Raw genomic sequence first — 16,998 nt, 5'->3', positions numbered from 1 at the left:
GTGCTCTCTCAGCTAGCAGACGTTGCTTGCCACTCGACAAGTATCTCCACCACGCGTCAACACCTCGGATCATCAAAGAGCCACACTGCAACATGCCTTGGATTATTTACCCATAGCACTTACAACTCATTCATGTAGGAGGGGAGCACGAGAGCTTTGCTTTTACGGGCAGGTCTTTCTTAGGTGGAAAGATACACATCACAATTTGCACGGCCGATGGAAGCCGACTGGCGGGACAGAGTGCCTTGAAAGGCCCTCAACCAGGCAAAAGGTCACAATGGAAAACATCAAGAGGGCTTCCGACACCTCGTGTCAGAGAGCCCCGGCAAAGCAAGAGAGATTTCCTCCACACCTCCGCACCCTTAAAGGTTCCAACGGAAGTTGTAATGATGGTTAAATCATTTATTTGTGTTTCTTCTTCCCTCAAGACAGAATCTTGAAAGATGGAAAGAGAGAACGGAGTAGTGCGAACAAAAGAGTACTACACCATATGCCCAAAGTTGCCCAATAAAACGCCGAATTCTTTCTCTTTTGTGTTGTAAAGCCAGCCCGCAAAAAAGCTTTTTTAACCCCACCCGTATAGTGTGACAATTCATCATTTCTTTTCAACTGTACTTCCAGTTCGACATGTCGCGTATGCCCGTACGGGTAAGACGAACAGTAGCAGCAGAAGCTTACTCGTCTATGCCCAGAAGGACTGCTTAGCAGTCTCCTTCTGCACGAGCTTGACGAGCGCGGCGTAGACCTCGGAGTAGTCCTCGCCGTCGTCCTCCTCGTCGTCGCCCTTGGACTCGCCGGCCTTCTTCTCGGCCTTCTTGCTGTCGGCGGCGGAGCGCTTCTCCGAGACCATGACGACGGAGGTAGGGCGCTTCGTCTTGGCGGCGGCGCCGAGCTCGGCGCGGGAGGTGACGAAGATGTAGGGGACGTTGTGGTCCTCGCAGAGGACGGGGAGGTGGGAGATGACGTCCATGGGGGAGATGTCGCCGGCGATGACGACGACGCCGGGGAAGGCGGTGTTGCCGGGGCCGGCGGCGGGGGACTTGCGGAGGGTCTTGACGACTTCCTTGACGCCGCGCTTGAGGGTGTTGTTCTTGGCGGCTGTGACGGTGTTTATTAGTCTTTTGTTCTGAGAATGAAGAGTCTTCTTGCTGGCCGATGAGATCCGCGTAGGTACCGCGTCTATGAAGGAGGTGAGAAAGGGGGGGGAAGAACTTACCCTTGCGAATGGACTTCATGACCTTCTTCATGGCCTTCTCATCGGCCAACGGCACGGCAAAGGGCACGAGGGCGCCGACGACGGGGAGGCCATCGGCGACGACGGTGGTGACATCGCCGCTGGCGACGGTGGTCGCGGCGACGTCAGCCTGGAGGTGCTCGTCGAGGGCGCGCTCGAGCTTCTCCTTCTTCTCCTTCTTGTCCTTCTTATCCTTCTTGTCCTTCTTGATGGCGCCGTCGGACACGGAGCGCTTCTTGTCCTTCTTCTCCTTGCGGTCGGGCTTCTCGGCGGCCATTGTAGCGGTTTTCTTTGGTGATGCTTTGAATTGAAACCTGTAAGAGGAAGGGTGCAATTGGCGATTGGCGACGGCGAGGGACTCCGGGGTGGGCAGGCGACGGTCGTGGGAATTGAAGCTTTCGGCTCGAGGTTCGATAGGCTCGATTTTTTTTTCTCGCTTCCTGTACCCTTTGGCCAATGCAACTTTTTTCTAGGTTGCCCCACCTCTGCAGCTGTGCGATTGGGGAGCTTCGGTGCCACGGTATATCCGCGCCGAACCGCATTGGTTTTTGCTCACCGAAGGGTATGTCTCGGTGAGTAGGTCACGTGGGTGCAGCCGACCAATCACGGTCCCGATATTGAGCAAATGTCAGCGCTGTATCAGGGCCGCAGACATGATTCAATTTCCACGGACAATACGAACGCATTGGAGAGTCGGACTACTCGTCTTACTAGATCCAGGCTGAGTAGCTAGGAATCAGCCTTGACGGTATAGCAAAGCAGGGTGTTGCGACATCTTCGGCTCAGACACTCGCATCAATGTTTTAAGGCCTTACGAAGATCCGTTGCGAGTCAAGGGACCAGTCAACATCTAATCATGTGAAATACGTCTACAATCATAGAATATGTGATATGCTTAAATCGTCCAAATGGGGCTCTATTCCATGTCTCCCCCTCTACGTAGTTGATATACACGTGTTTTGACACAGGGAATCGTTGTCCACCTCTAGCACTCGTCGTCCGCCTTATTCACAAAGGAACGTCTACTCCTCGTCGCCGAACTCGGCGCGGCCCTGCTTGGAGTTCAGGTAGTGGTTGCTGTATCGATTGTTAGCGCAATGCCTTTGCTTCATTTCGGATTGCCCTCGTTGTTGCGTTTGTTGCTGCAACCGAGTCCGTGGGAGTGACTGACCGGTGGGTGGCCCAGTCCATGATGTACCAGCCGGCGACCAGGGGAGGGAGAAAGTAGAGGACCTGGTGGCTGAAGCGGCGCCAGGTGTTGAAGACGGCGTCGTGGGCGGCGCCGGCGAAGGGGTTCTGGCGGTTGGGGGTGATGCCGTAGGTGATGATACCTCTCTGCTTCTCGCCACCTGAGACTATTGTCAGTACTTATGTTCGATTCGAAATGCGTATCGTTTGTGCATCGTAATCAGCCGTCGAATCCTAGACGAGTCCCTCCTCTTAACTTCTCCGTTTTCCGGAAACCATTGTCCATCGTTCAACCGCGTCGCCATCGTAATTCGACATCGGGATAATCGCGAAAAGACATACCAATGTGTCCCCACCAGCCGAGGTAGCTATTTCAACGTCAGCGGGCTATTCAAACGATGCAATTGGGACCAGTGCATGGCGCGGCGGGCAGAGGGAACTTCATGATCTTCCTCATTCGGAAAAAGCCCGCACGCTCCTTCCCGTTGGCCTGCTCAATTGACCTCCAACAAGGAATTCACTTACTGAGAGTACTTTCCGTGGGGGACGCTGGGTCCTCCCATAAGAGCTTGCGTAGGTCTCATCGTGGCGGTTGTGCTGTGGTGGACGGTGATGTGCAACACGGGTTTGGATATTCTGGAGTAAATCGGAGAGGGTCGAATCGGACGAGGTTCAAATCTTGTCCTTGCCTTTCCTGCCGAACCCGAAAGCTGAGGCGCACGTCCCGAAACGGCTTAGCGCAGACTGTCCCTTTCGAACCGTCACCACCCATCCGACCACCCCGGTCACCCAGTGCGTCCCAAAATTCCATGACGGAGCTTACCGCCGCCGCATTCTGGTGAGAGGAGCTTTCGGCAAGCTTCAGTCCTGACGGATACACTACACCACCAGCCCACCACCACGAACCCGCCCCTCGAAGCTCAACTCGGATAGCCCGCGATACCCTCCAGCGGACTCGAAGCGCCCCTCCTTTTAACGCAAACGAACGTTACCGCCACGCTTTCATCAGCCATCCGACATAATGGCTCAAGCTCTGGGCTTTGCGTACCGCATGGCCGTTCCTGCGGCCATTGGTATCGCGGTCGTGCAGTCGTCAATCTACGACGTCAAGGGTGGATCCAGAGCAGTCATCTTTGACAGGATGTCCGGTGTCAAGGACGCCGTCATCAACGAGGGCACGCACTTCCTCGTGCCGTGGCTGCAGAGGAGCATCGTCTTTGACGTGCGGACGAAGCCGAGAAACATCGCGACGACGACGGGCAGCAAGGATCTCCAGATGGTCAGCTTGACCCTCCGTGTGCTGCACCGGCCCGAAGTCCAGGCCCTCCCCAAGATCTACCAGGTGAGTTTTTTTTTTTTCTTTTTTTTTGTTCTTCTCTATCTAAACCACAACTTCCCTCTGTGCTGGAAAAGTACAACATACGCTGACAAACCACCCACTACAGAACCTCGGCCAAGACTACGACGAGAGAGTCCTCCCCTCCATCGGAAACGAGGTCCTCAAGTCCATCGTCGCCCAGTTCGACGCCGCCGAGCTCATCACCCAGCGCGAGGCCGTCTCCCAGCGCATCAGCTCCGACCTCCGCAAGCGCGCCGCCGAGTTCAATATCGCCCTCGAGGACGTCTCCATCACGCACATGACCTTCGGCAAGGAGTTCACAAAGGCCGTCGAGCAGAAGCAGATTGCCCAGCAGGACGCCGAGCGCGCGCGCTTCATCGTCGAAAAGGCCGAGCAGGAGCGCCAGGCCAACGTCATCCGCGCCGAGGGCGAGGCCGAGTCCGCCGAGACGATCAGCAAGGCCATCGCCAAGAACGGCGACGGCCTCGTGCAGATTCGAAAGATTGAGGCCGCGCGGGATATCGCGGCGACGCTGTCGTCGAATCCGAACGTCGCGTACTTGCCGAGCGGCGGTAAGAGCGGTAATCAGATGCTGTTGAACGTTGGCCGGCCGTAAAGTGGTTTGGTCGCGATGTCAAGAAGGAGTGGATGAAGTGGTGAAAAAAATGAGGGCGACGCTGTATTATAGACTTTGAAGACAAGTCACCGCTTCAATAAGTGTAATCATAGGGCAATGAATTCTGCCGCCTTTCCACACACTTGTTTCGTGCCGTACCCTTGGTTTTTGTGAAAGCCCAACTCTCTAAGGCGGGCTGAAGGGTGAGCTGTGGAGTGTACACATCGATCATGTGATGTAGAGCTCTCTTCAATGGCCAAGAACTCCGTGACAGCACCTAGAAAGCACCCGAAGACGAACACCGAGAGCACTGGTGACGTCCTGAACAGTCTCGCAGATGGTAAAAAGTTAATCTTGTCGACATTTCCACACATGCTTCTCTAATATGCGTTCTGGTCACTTCACACCCCCTCTTGTCACGATTTTGAGCTGTCTACAATTCAACAGTCATTGAGTATCTACCCCTCCTGGCCCTGGTCCAAACAGTACGATGCTTACCCGATGGATGAAGAAACGCCAGGCGACTATTTTGTTACTCACCGGATAGGTACACGTTAGATAGTCGCACGCAAGCAATCACATCGTGGAAAAATAAGTCAAGAATAGCTGAGTGAGAATGGTCCCATGTACCAATTAGTATTAAGAAAACCCATGTAGGGTAGGTATCATAATTGCAAAAGCCCATCGACCCAAGGGATCATTTACCTGAGGACCCCATGTCATCCCTAACGCCAGCTCATTCTCTCGTAAAATCAACCATGTGCTATGCCCACCCGGCTCTAAAGGGCAGATTCAAGGAACTCGGCAGTCAAGTGACCATTGAAATCGTCCACCTTGCCGCCGGGCGGCACGAACTCACCCCCCTCAAGCTTCCAACCTTTGAGCTTCATGCTCTTCCATTCCTCGGAGAGTTTCAGGCGCACGAGATCTCCCGCAGCCCGGGCGTCTTCCGCACTGTCGTGTCCCTGAACCTTGCCAGCCGTCTCAACTTGAATTTTACGGTTAAGAAGGCTGTCCATGAGCATCTTCAGGCCAAGGCGGTACGGAAGGCCGTGCTTGTGAGGGTAAAGAAGAACAGTGTCAATGATAGTAGGGTGGACGATGCGAACGGCGTTCAAGTCATTCTCCAGTCCGTGTCCAATTAGTGGAGTCTCGGGACTGATGAGGGCAAAGAGAAGGTCGCGAGCAACTTCAGGCGACGACACAATCTTCATCTTCTTCTTGGTCTTCTTGGGGCTCGACATCTTCTTCGCCTGGGCAGGAGTTGGATCTTCTTCCTTTGCAGTCCAGGGCTCGGCGGATGCCATGTCTTCAGGCCACACACCCGAGTAGCGCGAGTTGAGATCAAGGATCTCACCGATGGGTTGAACGAGGACATCCAATAGCTCTTCTCCAGTAGGCCACGATGTTGCAGTTAGGCGAATGAGCTCAAGGCCATGGACCGTGTAGCACATTTCGCAGTCGAAGCCAACAGCTCTGTCGGTGGGAGCATTGGGGTTGGCGGGCGTCTCGGCGTAGTTGAGAACGGAAGCCAGTCTCTTGGGATCTGATGCCTTGAAAACGTGGTGAGCGTTGGAGTGGCAGCCGGCAGAGTCTCCGACAGCCTGCCCACAGCATCGGTAGCGTTTGGGTTGCTGAGATCTATCGCCCAACTGGCGCTCGGGAAAGTAGGTTTTGCCCCAGTGGAAGGTGCAACTGCCACCAGAGGCGAGAGCTCCATCCTCTTCTCTTCTTCCAGGGAACATCTGGAAGCGCTTGTCGCAGCGGTCACACTTCTCCCAACCCTTTGCAGCATCAAGACCCTCACGGGCTTTCTGGATGTCGGCCTCGGCAGGGACAGAGGAGACGTAGCCGTGGGCGGCAAGGCCGTCGATGGGGGTGATGAGTTGGCGAACAAGCTGGACTTCCTGGGCCGGGGTCAAGCCCGTAACAATCTTCTTGGGAGGGGCGGTAGCCTTGCTGTGAGGGCCCTTTTGAGTCGTCTGGCGGCGTTGAACGACTCTCTCCTCCTTCCACTGAAGGAGTGTCATCTTTTTGTACTGCATGATTTTGTTTTTGATTACGTTTGAGTAGATGGCGCCTTTCTCTATCGCCGTGGATTCTTCTTCGTCAAGGACTCTCCAAATGAGATCTTGATCTGTGAGAAGGAGCTGCTTCTCTTCTGCGTCTTTGGCAGTCTTCTTGAGCTCGTTGTTCAGGCGGGCGTATTGTTCATGTAGCAGCTGCACTAGCTTGAATCGTATCTCAAACTTTGCTGGTGATGATTTGAGTAAACGAGGGTTGAGAGCCTCAACCTTCCTGATCTTCTTAGGAGGGTCGGTCTTGGATGGAGTGGAAGGAGTGTCTTTTTGTGTTGAAGTTAGGTTTACTGGGGAAGAATGAGATATAGCAGTGGCAGGTGAATCAGCCTTGCGTTTAGTTGGAGGATTAATAGACGATGATAAAGGAGAGGACCTGCTTGGAGCAGAGTGATTCAGTGACTTCCTGAGGTCGGACGAAGAAGCGAGAGAAGGTGCGACTGGTTTAGACTGTGGAAGCTTCTTCACGACCGTGGAGGAGGAGGACGATGGACGCTTTAAAGGTGGAGGTGAGATGGGCCGAGCGACAGGTGACAGAGTGTCATCTGGTCTTGGTGCGGTAACGTCTTGTTTTGAGGTCGTTTTGACAGGAGTGGGAGGACTTGTAGAATCGGCGGGGTTTCTGACGTCTTGGGCAACCTTCAGACGTTTTCGAGGGCCATCCCGGGTTGCATCCGTCGTGGTATCAGTCGACCTTTTTGCCGACGTTCCTGACGCGTTGAGTGCCGGTGCTGATGGTGCCGCCATCTTATCCCTGTCTGCTTTATGCTGGAAGAGGCACATGAAAGCTGTGCATTGCTCTCCCTTGGGACAGGGAATGTGTTTGAGGTCTACAAAGGACATTGTGACAAGACTCTCCTCAGACGCTGTAGAAATACAATGGTTCTGTTGAACAATGGCAGGACCGCCAGACGCGGCTGCTCCCTTGTTCGCCTGTTACTACAACGCTAAGAGAAGGAACGAAGGTGACGGAGATGGGAGACCGCCAGAACCTCGTTTGCAGACGGAAGTATACGTTGGAGGGTATACACGGACGAAGCTGTGAATGGTAGAGAGAGTGGGGTGAGGCTACTGCTTGTTGGTGTGGGATAGATAAAGCCTAAGTGGGCTCGAAAGGGATAGAGGGAGATTGAGTGTGAAAGCGCCGATTAAGGCCTCGAAGATCCGGGGGAATGGTGCGAGGATCTCATAGCCAAAATGGCAGAAAGCAGACGCAGACGCAGACACAGATGGGGCCAATGTCGTTAGGTCAGGTTGTGACGTTCCAGTCGGAGAATTCGCGGGTCCACGGACAAAGGGGACGTTGGTCGGTTGTGGCGCGTAGACCGGGCGAGGCTGACACAAGAATGAAGTAAGATTGGGTGATGCTGCAAAAAGACGATAACGGGAATATCCAAGGCATAAAGATGGGTTGGTTTGGGACAGTGTCACAGATGGTTGATGTGTCTCGAATCTTGTCGGAGTTGGGATGAAGGGAGGCTCCGAGCGTCTGGAAGGATTACCTAAGTCTCAAGGTGCATCTTTACGGCGTAAGGCCAGCTTGAAGCTCTAGTGGGGCCGTTGACCGAGAATAGCACTGGATCTTTCCGTACCTGACGGAGACGCATCCATCTCCACTGTTGGTCTGGATCTTGCAGTTTCCAATGCATTCTGAATACTTTGTCGTCACCTTCCCCTGCCACGCAATGAGGGCACGCAATGATCCAGGTTGCCGAGATGTCCATGCACTGGCAAGATAAGGCAGCACGCAACGAGAAATGGTCTAGCTCATCAATCGAGATGACAACCTAGGGAAGACTGCAATCGAGGTTCAGGGTAGCATCCTTTCTTGTCCTTTTACACCGAAAGTTGTTTCGACGCCGTTACATCACCCACCTGAGTCAAGTTGGGAGTTTCCCAAACCGTCAATCATCTTTTGCAGCTTGCGGCCTGCCTGCATACGAACACCCAAGAACGGCAAGGCCATCCACGTCTGCTATCGACCTGTCGCTTTTCTGAATAAGCCCGGCATCTTCGTTCCTCAACTTTGGAGAAATTGGTAGGTCCGCGATATCTCCCTCCATGGCCGTCCAGGACCCTCCAGAAAGAGCCTTGCCCACAGTATATCGTTGTTAGTTCCAGGTACGCAAACTTTATTTCATCCACCGTCTCATCTTTGGAAGCCCAGGAATCAGCCCGATAATACACACGGGCATTTCCACCCGCGCCAAGACATCGTGGAGATACATCATGGCAGAAAGTGTATTAATCACACAAAGTACACTAAAGATAAGGCTTGATTCACGAATCCCACTTGCACTGCTCTTCCGTCACATTGCACTTCATCAATCTCAGTACCTACGTCTGACGCCAGCAAGACCAAGCCCCGCCGTGCTCTCATTTGTTGTGCTCGCAGCTCGTCAGATGCGACATCTCTTATCGGATCCGCGCGGGGCTGCACAGACATGGTCTCGCATGTGATATGATGGACCTGATGATCAACCTGTCCTCCCTTATCCACCAAAACCCCTCGTTCTTGAGGTGTTGAGTTACTACTGCGTATGTACTCCATACGGGGCACAACAATAAGAATGCAGCCTTCGCACCTTCCTTGCATGGGCAGGGTGACGCAGACACGCAGATGGAGACGCAGAGTAGGCAGAGCAGGAGAGTCAAAAGCCAAAAAGACGCCCGCCAACCTAACGAAGCCGCCAGCCATTTCTCTTGCCTGCTGATAACGGGACTGCGGTATCAGAGCCCCGGCGAGTGCTAGTGGCAGTGGCACCAAGCGAAAGGGCGAAACCATGGGCAGCCCTGGTCTCGAGGATGGACTTGCCTATCGCGGTGCAACGGTTGGACAAGAGCTATTGGCGGTGAGTAGCCCGTAGTGCAGAGTCTACTGTGTAGATAAGTGTGTGAGTACGGCCGGGAGGTATGTCCTGCCTGTCAGTGTCACTCACTCCTGTGTTAGCTCAGTTATCGAGGAAATCGTTATCAAGGAGCAAGATGAAGCGAGGGGTTCACAAACCAACCTGGCTTGCTTCCTGTGCAATGCTATCTTTTCAATCTTGGGCCGTCTATAAATGAGGCGCCCAATGCCCACCACCTGGACCAAAGTTGTGATTTGAGAACCTTTGCTTTGGCAGAACGGAAAGTTGCACAACGAAGCAATCCTTTTGAACGAAGTCCACGCTTGCGAAAGCTAGATATCACCGTGACGTACCCAGCGGATGAACACCAAACACCAAAGTTCAACTCGAAATTGGGTTCTCACACACCCGTCCTATCGACTACTTCGTACCAGCGACGAGTGGGCGGCCGGCGCGCCTGCTCGGCTCAGGGTCCTCACCACCTCGCGGCAGGTTTTCATCCCTTCGACTTCCTCTCGAGTTGTTCCCCAAAATCGACCATCTTGCGAGCTCACCCAACCCAGGACTACACGGAGAGACTTGCAGCTTGAGGTGTCGTCACGGGTCGCAATCCCGACGAGCTGATTCCACCCCACCAACGGCTGCGAACTGCAGCTCCCTCCACTTTATCAGCAAGATCCCAAAAGAGACGTCGCGTGCGCGCATTCCATTCCTGTCTGCTGTCTAGGTACCTCGATCCCTACCTTACCGACAGCTTACCCTTGGTAAGGTTAGTTACCTCAGGGTAAAGTACGAGGTGTGGTTAGCAAACAAACACCGACTCTGTCCAATCAACAAACAGCTTGGACGAGTAATTGCAGCCTGCAAAGGACACAGGAGGAATCACCAGGCCGCTGAAGCCACGCGGCGCACGGTACCCTCACCCAATCGCGGCCTGGAAGCACACCACCACAGGAGACTACCGGAGCAATCGTGGTGCTAAGCCGCCTTATCTCCCCCTTAAATCCAGGGGACTTGCATACACCCCTCCAGTATTACGGGCAGCAAAGTAGCAAACGCCGCTCCGCCAGCGTGCGGGAGAGCCCGGTATTGGGGCCCAGGGCAGTGTTGGTGTCATTGAATTTCAACCCGCTAACAAGCAGCTGTCCACTGCCCTGAGCGGACTTCAGACGGCCCCCCCCCCCCCCTCCACCTCGACGGTCGGGCTTCGCGGATTGTCCGTTGGAGGGACTCTTGTGGTCGCCCCGAGAATTTAACTCGGAGCGCGTCCCACTGGAGCTTCCCTTCGACGTTCTCCATCGCAACTTTTTCCAACGTTGTTACCCTTTTCTGTTCGCTCTATTAACCGGTCCCTGATCTCATCCTACGACTATCTAATGGATTACACCGGAGGCACCGCAGAGGCCGATCATCTCTGCGTCTTGGTCCATGGGGTGAGTTTACCTTTACACCTTAGACGTCATTCCCTGTCTTTTTCTCCCTTTCTGCACCCGTCTGCAGACTGCAGCACCGTTTTCCCACGACGTCATGAATGTTTCTGAACTAACGCAACGCCGCCTCGGCTCCATAGCTTTGGGGTAACCCCAACCACATGGCCCAGATCGCCAAAAGCTTGCGCGCCAAGTACTCCGCCGACAAGCTACACCTGCTACTTGCGAAGCGAAACAGTGGCTCTTTCACGTACGATGGTATCGAGCGTGGTGGTGAGCGTGTGTGCGCCGAGATCGAGGAAGAGCTGCGCCTCATTGAGGAGAAGGGCGGCAAGATCACCAAGCTGAGCATCGTCGGATACTCGCTCGGAGGTCTCGTTTCCCGCTACGCCGTTGGCCTGCTTCACTCCAAGGGCATACTCGATACCGTGGAATGCATGGTGAGAGAAGGATCTCTTGATGCAGTTAAGGACGATGGCGACTAACTTGCGGTAGAACTTTGTGACCTTTGCCACGCCACACCTCGGCGTCCGCACACCACTCCGGGGATGGCACAATCACTTGTGGAATGTTCTCGGAGCTCGCACCCTATCCATGTCCGGCCGTCAGCTGTTCACCATCGACAACTTCCGCGATACCGGTCGACCACTGCTCGCCGTTTTGGCCGATCCCGATTCCATTTTCCTCGCGGGACTAAGGCGATTCAAACGTCACACCTTATACACCAATATTGTCAACGACAGAAGTGCCGTGCACTACACCACCGGCATTACCAAGACCGACCCCTACACCAACGTCGACAAGATCAAGACCAATTTCTTGGACGGCTACGAAGATGTCATCCTCGATCCCAATCATCCCGTGGCGCCAAAGCCAAAGATCTCGGAGCCGGCCACGCTTTCGTCTGTTGCTGGGTCAAGCTGGAAATGGATCAAGCGCGTTCCTTTCGCCATAGCCTTGACGATTTTCGTCCCCATTGGTATAATTGCGTTCCTGTTCAGCTCAGTCGTCCAGACGGTCCGTTCATCGAAACGCATTCAATTGCACGAAAAGGGGCTTGCAGGAGTGGCAATTGACGAATACCGCGGCCCCCTGTGGATGAAGGAGATTCGGGAGGAGGTGGAACACGTGTACGAGACTCTCAACAGCTCGCAAGACCAAGAGTTCCTGGGAAGTGAATCGGAAGAGGATCTGGATGAGGTCGAGATGGATCGCAGCACCACACAGCTCCTGGCTAGGGAAAGGCGCATGTCGGTGCCGTCGCAGCCTACCCTCGCCTTGGCGCCCTACCAGTTCCAGATGATTCAGGCACTCGACTCTGTGGGATGGCACAAGTATCCTGTTTGGATCCACAAGGACAGGCACAGCCATGCTGCCATTATTGTGCGTTGGGAGAAGAAGACGTTCAGCGAGGGCCACGTCGTGCTCAAGCACTGGCTTAACGAAGAGTTCACGGTCTAGACAGGGTGATTTTGTGTTTTTTTTTTTTTTTCAACTTGGAGCCGGAGTCGGAGTTGGAGAAGCGATGGATTTAGAGTTAATGCTCCTCTCGGAGAGTTCAAGTTACCTCCTGTATACATCATGTTCAACCGTGTGTTTCTTGCACCACTGATCTTTGATACCTGCGTGATTGTCGTAGATAGGCTTTACAGCCCAAGAAGATTCACATTTGAGCTGTCTCTTTGCACCCCGTGAATAGAACGTAAACATGAACGGAGAAGGCATGCTGGTACGTATCATTCCAGTCAAATGTTGCCTCCTATCTGTGGCTGTTATTATGGTGATTATCCAGCTCAGCCGGTCCACGGGATTTCAACCCGGATCGACACCTCACAAACAAACACCACTCAACAAAACAACAATCTGCATAGTTCATCTTGGGTAGCCAGTGCCCGGAAAAGACCCTACTTCCAGAACCGCCTCCATCTTCTTCTGCTGATCCCCCTTCCCAACCTCACACACATCCAAAGTACCTTTCCCCCCATCCCGTACGACTACAAGCGGGAGCGTCATACGGACAAGGATACGGCTTTCTCGCTTAAGCAGACTGTGTAATCCCGGCTATCCGGGCGGCACTAGGCTCGGACCAGGCATGGTGTCCACAGGGGTCTTGCACCCCCCCTCCCCTCTTCCGTCCCTCCCCCCCCGGCTCTTATTTCACAAGCCACACGAGTGGTCCGTGGGCCGGACGGGAAGTCGAGGACCAATGGGTTTACGATTACGCCGGCGGCGCGTTGGGCGCGTTGTAGGGGGGGGTTGCCAGAGTCAATTGCGTCGTTTGTCGACGGGAGCTCGCCGTTTCTTTGACAAACTACGTCTCGTTCGTCAGACACACGGATACATCAGCCAAGGACAGGAAGGGCTCCTTCTAAATGCTTCCAGAAATCTTGTTGTAAACTTGTCAATGTCCGCCATCGCAGCGCCATGAGTCGAAAGCATAGGATAGCGCACCTCACTTCACAATGAAGACCTCGAAACTAGCAAGAGAGACGTCGGCGCTCTTCAACAAGATGGCGGCATCGTCGCCGCCGCCGCTACAGACCCGCCGGACGACGAGATCTTCGCTGGCGCGGTTCGCATACGCATCGGATTCGACGACCTCTACGGCGGATTCCAAGGCGACAGCCACGGAAGCCGCGCTCCACGATATCGTTCTAGGCGTCGCCGACATTGAAGATGCGGTGCCCGATCCGCGGAGCAGGAAACGGAGACGGGTTGTCAAAGAGGAGGAAGTGCAAGGCGCGGAGAGTGAAAGTGTCACAGGTGTAGCAGCAGCAGCACCACCACCACCACCAAGAACGACATCAAAATCACAAACCAGAATCAAAACCGAACACATCGAAACCGACGCCACATCACCACCATCCCCTCCAAAAGCCCGCAAGACCCGTAAACCAGCACGCACGATCCGCGGCACGTCCCCTTCTTCCTCCACAACACACATCGAACCCCCAACAGACTGGTTGCAAATCTACAACACCGTCAAAGAAATGCGCCTCCATGGCGCGGCGCGCAACGCCGCCGTCGACACAATGGGCTGCGAACGCCTCTTCCACCCCGACGCCTCGGAGCGCGACCGGCGCTTCCATATCTTGATTGCGCTCATGCTCTCGAGCCAGACGAAAGACACGGTGAACGCGGTGGCGATGAAGAGGCTGATGACGGAGTTGCCGCCGCACGAGGAGGGCGCGGAGGGGGGATTGTGTTTGGAGAATGTGCTGGCTGTGGAACCTGCGCTGTTGAATGAGTTGATTTGGGCGGTGGGGTTTCACAACAATAAGACAAAGCATGTTGTTCCCTTTCTTTCCCATGATGGATGGCACACGGGGAGCGATTGCCTTCGATCCGGGCGCATGTGGCAGAACACCGAAAATGCTAACGTTGGATGTCCTAGATTCATCAAAGCAGCAGCCATCATCCTCCGCGACAAATTCAACAGCGATATCCCCGACACGATCGAAGGTCTCACCTCCCTACCCGGCGTAGGCCCCAAGATGGCCTACCTCTGCCTGTCCGCGGCCTGGGACCGCACCGAGGGCATCGGCGTGGACGTACACGTGCACCGCATCACGAACCTCTGGGGCTGGCACAAGACCACGCAGCCCGAGGCGACGCGGCACGCGCTGCAGAGCTGGCTGCCCAAGGACAAGTGGCGCGAGATCAACTGGCTGCTCGTCGGGTTCGGCCAGACGGTCTGCTTGCCTGTCGGGCGCAAGTGCGGCGATTGCGAGCTCGGGTTGGGCGGGTTGTGTAAGGCGGCGGAGAGGAAGAAGGTGAATGAGGGGCGTAAGATGAGGGAGGTCAAGGTCGAGGTGAAGGAGGAGGAAGATGGGGACGTGGTCATCAAGACGGAAGAGCTTGTCAAGGAGGAGCAGGTTGTGCGTGATGTGGCTGTGAATCAAAGGACGGAGCAGCCGGAGCCGGCATCGGAGCCGGCGGTTGGTGACGAACCGGATGCAGTTGTGAGTACGGATGCACCGCGAAGAAGTCGCAGAAGTGGCCTATCCAGGTAGTTGGGTGTAAATAGAACCCTACCTATTGTACAACACTTGTCGTAAATGAAGCAATTGGCCCATACCGGCATGACCGTTACTTGTGCGTTGTCCCGTACGGAGACGGGAATGTGCAACATCAACGCCAGGGGCGGGCGGAAATCGCAGAAATGACGTGCCGTCCGCCGGCAACGACAAATCGACCACGCGACCAGTGAACCAGCGGAATGACCGGGGTCCTACTTGTCTCGTTCTCGGGGGTCGGTGGAGAAGCGGGGGACCCGAACAAACTCGGAGGAATTCCGAATTTTGAGGTGGCCCTGCGGAAAAGGGAGTTGAAGAGTCATTGCCGTGCCTGCCGGTCGTTCCCGACACTGTGTGTACTGTGTTGTGGTGAGTTGTCAGCTGGTCCGGGCAGACGACTGCGTTGAGAGAAGATGAAAGACGGTAGCAGAACGATGGGGGCGATTGTGACTGTGTGAGATACGATATCGGAGATAGGCCGGGATAATCGGTATTCGCCCCGTTGTATGTAGTGGGCGCCCGTGCTCTGATCCCCCGTGGACCCGTGGTTCACTGGTGCCGTCATTGTCGTCCACTTCAAATCAGAAAGTAGCTTTTCGTGACGTGTGGAAAACCGGCGTGGGCGGAGGGGGATGAGGATGGGGATGGCGGAGAGAGTTGTGGCTGACTCGCGAGGTCAGAGGACGACGAAAGCGGCCATATGAAGCACGGCGTGCCACGGCTTGCAGGGGGGCCTAAGGGAAAAACAGAATTGTCTTTGCCCGCCGGGCGCCCCCTCTTCCTCCGCCTCTCCTTTGATGGATGTTCTGGAACAAGGAGGTGACAGAGTGAGAGAGAAAAAAGGGTCAAAGTTCTGACGCACTTTGTAATGTTCGTCCGTGGTTTCATTCGGCTGAAAAGGCGGATAACTCTCCGAACTGGCCCCGGCGACTTGCGGCTACTCCGCTGCCGGAACGGCCACTGCCACTGACACAGCGTGTGGCATGGTGTGGAACATCATAGTTCATAGTGAGGTTTGTTAGTCACGAAATATGCATTTGTCAAACGGTAGTGAACATGGAGTCGAGCAGTGATCAAAACTGAGTTAAATAATCGTTTGAAATATTGTCAAAATTTGATGGCCAAATTCTCCTTGGCGGCCGCTCCAAATGAACTATACGCCGGTACGCCTTGCGGAAGAAGTATAAGCCGAACTATCCTAAGCCGAAGTATGATACACATCATTGGTGTAAGGATTCGGACGGGATGCCGCTCTGAATCGTGCAAATCACGCGGAGACCAAACAGAAACGCTGTTGTCGCCGCCGTCGCTACCGCTGCAGCATTATGAATGCGAGCTGCGAAATCTCGCAAATAACTGTGTCGAAAATAACTGATCCATGCGTCGTGCAGAGGTCCAAAGATGTGGGTAGGACGTGCGATAAGGGTGTGAGCCTTGCGCCCCGGACTGGCTTGACAGCTCTTGGTGTGGTGCAATCCACGCTGTATCCGGCCTTGTGGGATAGCTCGTGGCACCTCGCCATGTGTATGTGTGTTTGACTACGCGAGCGCCATGGCGGAATGCGATCAGGATCGGTCTCGATGTTGTCGATCCGATTATACCCCACGGATAACTTGCGTGCGCTCGCTCTCGAGTTGTGCTGCATTCCGCTCATGTGATTGCTTCTTGCACTGAGCAGTAAGTTAGCAAATGAGTCCTTCATCTTGCAACACAGTACCGAGTCCTAATAACCATGAGAATGGTAACCCGGAAGTAAAACTTACGTCTTCCAAGCCGTCGCACTTGTGGTCCTCTAAGAGGCGGTGCTTGCCACAGAAGTGGCCGTTGCAGAATCCGCAGTCGCCAACGATGCGTTGAGCAGCATCCTTGCACTCCTTAAAGGTGCAGCGGATCTTCTTCTGAGGCATGGTTGGTAGTTGTTTTGGGGTGAAGACGATTTGGTTACGGGTGTCCTCGTCTGAGAGCGACGTTGGCTGGGTTTGTAGACTGCGACGTCGAGAGACGAGATCGGACTTGATCGCAGAGGATGACTCGTTGGGGTCCAGCAGCTTGCGTGGCGAGGCGGGAGGTGTGAAGAGACCGAAGTGGGATGAGGGAGACGTGAGAGAGAAAAGAAGAAAAAGAAGGAGAGAAGGAGGAAGTGAATCAGAGGTGATGAGTGAGAGTAGAAGTATTAGAAGAAGACTGGAGGCGAATTGTGTCAGTCGGTCAATGATGATCTAATAAGCAGAGAGGCAGGACCGGGTCC

The 16,998-nt window shown here is 54.5% G+C and overlaps 8 protein-coding genes across 8 annotated transcripts; 4 read left to right on the top strand and 4 right to left on the bottom strand.

Moving 5' to 3' along the window:
* Positions 1-682: 682 nt before the first annotated feature.
* CABS01_12108 (ribosomal protein L7Ae/L30e/S12e/Gadd45) lies at positions 683-1,511 on the bottom strand (the record flags this gene model as incomplete). Its single annotated transcript, XM_060545462.1, has 2 exons — positions 683-1,098; positions 1,217-1,511. The coding sequence occupies 2 exons, from the start codon at positions 1,509-1,511 to the stop codon at positions 683-685; spliced, it is 711 nt and encodes a 236-aa protein (XP_060396978.1).
* A 745-nt stretch (positions 1,512-2,256) lies between these two features.
* Positions 2,257-3,132, bottom strand: CABS01_12107 (UcrQ family protein; the record flags this gene model as incomplete). Its single annotated transcript, XM_060545461.1, has 4 exons — positions 2,257-2,311; positions 2,406-2,583; positions 2,765-2,790; positions 2,948-3,132. Coding segments are annotated over 4 exons (444 nt in total), but the record flags the coding sequence as incomplete, so codon positions are not given.
* Positions 3,133-3,443: 311 nt separating this feature from the next.
* CABS01_12106 (SPFH domain/Band 7 family protein) lies at positions 3,444-4,377 on the top strand (the record flags this gene model as incomplete). Its single annotated transcript, XM_060545460.1, has 2 exons — positions 3,444-3,764; positions 3,868-4,377. The coding sequence occupies 2 exons, from the start codon at positions 3,444-3,446 to the stop codon at positions 4,375-4,377; spliced, it is 831 nt and encodes a 276-aa protein (XP_060396976.1).
* A 779-nt stretch (positions 4,378-5,156) lies between these two features.
* Positions 5,157-7,298, bottom strand: CABS01_12105 (exonuclease; the record flags this gene model as incomplete). The annotated part of the gene is made up of 1 exon (XM_060545459.1): positions 5,157-7,298. One exon carries the CDS (start codon positions 7,296-7,298, stop codon positions 5,157-5,159), a length of 2,142 nt encoding a protein of 713 aa, XP_060396975.1.
* Positions 7,299-9,664: 2,366 nt separating this feature from the next.
* On the top strand, positions 9,665-9,928 carry CABS01_12104 (uncharacterized protein; the record flags this gene model as incomplete). Its single annotated transcript, XM_060545458.1, has 1 exon — positions 9,665-9,928. One exon carries the CDS (start codon positions 9,665-9,667, stop codon positions 9,926-9,928), a length of 264 nt encoding a protein of 87 aa, XP_060396974.1.
* Positions 9,929-10,680: 752 nt separating this feature from the next.
* On the top strand, positions 10,681-12,195 carry CABS01_12103 (uncharacterized protein; the record flags this gene model as incomplete). The annotated part of the gene is made up of 3 exons (XM_060545457.1): positions 10,681-10,737; positions 10,875-11,174; positions 11,230-12,195. The coding sequence occupies 3 exons, from the start codon at positions 10,681-10,683 to the stop codon at positions 12,193-12,195; spliced, it is 1,323 nt and encodes a 440-aa protein (XP_060396973.1).
* A 1,001-nt stretch (positions 12,196-13,196) lies between these two features.
* On the top strand, positions 13,197-14,747 carry CABS01_12102 (HhH-GPD superfamily base excision DNA repair protein; the record flags this gene model as incomplete). The annotated part of the gene is made up of 1 exon (XM_060545456.1): positions 13,197-14,747. The coding sequence occupies one exon, from the start codon at positions 13,197-13,199 to the stop codon at positions 14,745-14,747; it is 1,551 nt and encodes a 516-aa protein (XP_060396972.1).
* A 1,598-nt stretch (positions 14,748-16,345) lies between these two features.
* On the bottom strand, positions 16,346-16,657 carry CABS01_12101 (AN1-type zinc finger protein; the record flags this gene model as incomplete). The annotated part of the gene is made up of 2 exons (XM_060545455.1): positions 16,346-16,420; positions 16,514-16,657. The coding sequence occupies 2 exons, from the start codon at positions 16,655-16,657 to the stop codon at positions 16,346-16,348; spliced, it is 219 nt and encodes a 72-aa protein (XP_060396971.1).
* Positions 16,658-16,998: the final 341 nt, after the last annotated feature.

The sequence above is a fragment of the Colletotrichum abscissum genome (genome assembly GCF_030869225.1).
Source record: "Colletotrichum abscissum strain IMI 504890 chromosome Unknown Scaffold_35.1, whole genome shotgun sequence".
Lineage (NCBI taxonomy): Eukaryota > Fungi > Ascomycota > Sordariomycetes > Glomerellales > Glomerellaceae > Colletotrichum > Colletotrichum abscissum.
Note: the sequence above shows the minus strand (reverse complement) of the source record. Positions and strands in the feature narration are given on the sequence as shown.